At 49.6% G+C, this 3,677-nt stretch overlaps 1 protein-coding gene across 1 annotated transcript in view; it reads right to left on the bottom strand.

Annotated features, from left to right (window-relative positions):
- E4F1 (E4F transcription factor 1) overlaps nucleotides 1-3,575 on the bottom strand; it is a 7,957-nt gene extending 4,382 nt beyond the window's left edge. The window contains exons 1-7 of the mRNA XM_029965252.1: nucleotides 3,544-3,575; nucleotides 3,166-3,484; nucleotides 2,838-2,958; nucleotides 2,414-2,566; nucleotides 1,764-1,930; nucleotides 1,083-1,298; nucleotides 642-786 (exon numbers count right to left, since the gene is read on the bottom strand). Of these exons, the coding sequence (XP_029821112.1) occupies nucleotides 642-786; nucleotides 1,083-1,298; nucleotides 1,764-1,930; nucleotides 2,414-2,566; nucleotides 2,838-2,958; nucleotides 3,166-3,484; nucleotides 3,544-3,575 (1,153 nt within the window). The remainder of the gene's footprint in view (nucleotides 1-641; nucleotides 787-1,082; nucleotides 1,299-1,763; nucleotides 1,931-2,413; nucleotides 2,567-2,837; nucleotides 2,959-3,165; nucleotides 3,485-3,543) is intronic.
- Between the last annotated feature and the right edge of the window lie 102 nt (nucleotides 3,576-3,677).

Here is a 3,677-nt window from a genome sequence, read left to right as displayed (position 1 = left end):
GAGAGACAGAAGGAAAACCTGTGGTTGGTCCAGGACAACCAGCAGCAGCAGCAAGGATCCAGCACAGGCTGTAACTAAATTCTGACCAAAAACTAACCCAGGCAAGGAGAGGAATTGTATTTTCATCTGCATATGTGGGCTTTCATAGAATCCCAGAACAGCTGGGGCTAGAAGGGACCTCTGGAGATCATCCAGTCCAACCCCCTGCCCAGGCAGGGTCACCTGGAGCAGGTGACACAGGGACTGTCCAGGTGGGGTTGGGATGTCTCCAGAGAGGGAGACTCCACCACCCCCTGGGCAGCTGTTCCAGTGCTCTGCCACCCTCCAGGGAAAAGTTCTGCCTCGTGTGGAGGTGAAACTCCTTGTATTTTAGTTTATGGCCATTGTTCCTCATCCTGGCACCACTGAGCACAGTCTGGCACCATCCTGTGACAACCCTTGGAGATCCTTGTATGGATTGATGGGATGCCCTCTCAGCCTTCTCTTCTCCAGGCTAACCAGGCCCAGAACCTCATGAGAGAAATACTCCAGACTCCTCATCACCCTTGTGGCCTCCACAGGACCCTCTGCAGCAGGTCCTTGTGCTTCTTGAACTTTATCTCATTCATACATGAATTCTGGTCAGAAGTGGCTCTGTGAGCCATGGCACGTGTCAGACAACTGCACCAGCACAGCTTTACCTGTGTGACTTTTGATGTGTGTCTCCAGGGCAGCAGTTTCACTGAAGGCTTCGTTACAGTGAGGGCAAATGTACCGTTTGTACCCGTTGGTTCTTTCTGCAGGCGCCTATTGGAGAGAAAATGGTAAAGCTTCACTTTGCTTGTACTGGTGTGCAGTGTAAGGATTGCTACCCAAATTCCCATTTAAATACTCCAGCTTTGACAAGAAAGAGATCTCTGTTGCTGAGAGACACTGCACTTAAATCACACGTGAAAAGTGTAACCATAACGATGGACACAAAGCCCCAGGCACCAGAGAGACATGTGAGGACAACACAGGGGAGTGAGGCCAACAGTGCTGCCCACAACCAAATACAGGCAAGGAAGATTAAAAAATAATCTATTTATGGAATACAAACATACAGACTCTGCTTCTTCTAATTTAACACACTGTTCTCCACACGGCTCCTCTTCTACTTCCACCACTTCTAGTTCTGGAGCAGCTCCAGCAGGTTCATCCGGCTTCTGCACCTCCTCCACAGCAACTCTCTCAATCACAATTCCCGAATTCCTCATGGCCTGCCTCAGCAGATTCTCACTGTTCACTTCCCCCTCACAGGGCAGCTCCTCAGGATGCGACTGTTGAAGGAACAAACAGGAAGTTTGGCACAGCAAATCCACAGTTTGCCCTTTCTTACAGCAACACTGCTGTGACAGTCACACTCTGTGGGGTGTCTAATGCTGCGCTATGGGGTTGAAAGATCAACCAGGGAATATCTTGGGCTGGGGAGGAACACGAGGTGGATCTGTACTCTGAAAAGCCAAGGGATGACAAGCCTTTGCTCCTACCACAGTCTCATAGCAGGGAATGGTCAACAAAAACATCCCCTCATCCTCCACACCCCTGTAATCTACACAGTGCTCAGCTCAGCAGCAGAAGGGCCCAGGACAGAGAACAGTGCCTGCCCACGTGGAAAAGAACCTAATTAACCACTTAATTCCCACACTCAGATTTATTCTGAGGACCCGTGAAGATTTTGTTCATGAGGTGAAACATCCTTTGCACAAAACACACAAAGGGTGTTTAAGAGAGACAACACTCACGTCCGGGTCCAGGGGTTTTCCATCCACCACAGGAAGTTCCTGCATCTGGACATGGACTTCATGGAGAACGTTTCCCTTTGCATCTGTCACGAGGTGGATGACAGGGGAGGCCTCGATGGACTCGCTGGCTATCGATGAGACCGTGTCTGTGTTGGAGCTGCACGAGCCTGCAGGGGAAGCAGCACAGTGAACCTCGTGGGGAAGAGCCACCCCTCAGCTCCATGGGCCCCACAAAACATCTGCCTCAGAACAGCGAGTGCTTGTTAACCAGCTTCTCACACATTCCTCAGTCAATGCCTGGCTACAAGCACTTCGGGGTAAGAGTTTTGCTCTATAAATTGCTTTTCCTTATAAAGAATATAAAGTGAATACCACAGAATTTGAGGGTTTTTTTTCATAAATGAGATTCCAGGAACGGTTTGTGTTGGAAGGGACCTTAAAGATCATCCCATTCCACCCCCTGCCATGGGCAGGGACACCTTCCCCTAGCCCAGGTCACTCCAAGCCCCGTCCAACCTGGCCTTGGACACTTCCAGGGATGGGGCAGCCACAGCTTCTCTGGGCACCCTGTACCAGAAGGAATTTATATTCCAAGTGCAGGAGAGTTTGGCTTTATCAGACACAAGGTAGGTCCTGACAGCATCACTGACCTGATGGCAAATCCTCTTTGCTGAGAACTATTTCTTTGGTCATGTTGAAGCGAATCTTTTCGGTGCAAGGTGTCAGAGATTTAAGGTGCCGAGTCAAAGCTCCTGATTCTCGGAAGCTTTTCCCACATTTCTTGCATTTGTAAGGTCTTTCATCTGGAAGTGACAAGGATCAAAACAACAACATTATGCCCTGCCAGGATCAGCTCTGTGTGTCAGGCTGCTGGAAAAACATGTTCAGCTTCCTACAGCACACCGGCTGTGCTCATCCCAGAACCTTCCACTGCCTCCCAGGACCCCAAATACTGGGGAGCTCAATGGCCTCAGCTCAGCAGAAGGTGGAAAGCGCAAGAAATTCCACTGGAAGGCAAATGGATAATCACACACAGCTCCAGCAACGAGGAACTCTTATTTGGAGAGCCCTTACCAGTGTGCCGCCGGTGGTGTCGGATCAGAGACCCCTTTGTCCTAAAGGAAGTTCCACAGAGTTTACACTCATAGTCCTTCCTGCTGCTGTGAGTGATCATGTGAGCTTTGAGGATGCTGGCCTAGGGAAAGAATTTCCTTTAAGACATTTTCCAAATGGTTTCAGGGTTCTATATTTCAACTACAGAGAACAACAACGCTCCTTGCGAAAGCAGAACTTCCCTGTGGGAAGAGTGCAGCAGGCAGCAGAGAAGCTCATTCTCATTCTTTTTGAGATCTCTTAGCTGACAACTCCCTGACTAAGTCCCACGAGCAGAGATGATACTCACAGTTTTGAAGGTCTTCTGGCACAGCCCACACACGTATCGCCCCTCCTTGTTCACCTGCAGCTTCACCTTGACCAGCTCGCTGGGAGCGTCCTGCTCCTGCTCCTCGGGGCTGCCCTGCTCCTCACCCACCTCCCCGTCCACGGGCCCGTCTGCGTTCTCAAAGACATGGTCTCCTGCTACAATGACTTCTTTGATGTGCCCACTGCCTGGGAAAAGGGTGGGGAGACACTTGGGTTCTTTACAGGATAGAGCTTTACCCAACAAACAAGCCACTGTTCCAGCATTTCGTGCAGAAAGAAGGGAAAAAGGCACTTTAAATCTGCAGCTCAAGCCTTTGCAACCCCCTAGTTATTGCAGTGTAAGTATTAAAGTGGGCACTCCTGGAATGGAGCTTTATATCTAATTTGCATTAACTTATAACCCTAATTTCTGTTAATTGTTCGCACTAATTAAGTTGAAAGAAGTCAGATTTAGGTTGGATGTTAGAAGGAAGTTGTTCCCTGTGAGGGTGG

Source organism: Manacus vitellinus, unplaced genomic scaffold (assembly GCF_001715985.3).
Source record: "Manacus vitellinus isolate BGI_N305 unplaced genomic scaffold, ASM171598v3 scaffold_93_pilon, whole genome shotgun sequence".
Classification (NCBI taxonomy): domain Eukaryota; kingdom Metazoa; phylum Chordata; class Aves; order Passeriformes; family Pipridae; genus Manacus; species Manacus vitellinus.
The sequence above is the reverse complement of the archived record's forward strand: the minus strand, read 5'-3'. Positions and strand labels throughout refer to the sequence as shown.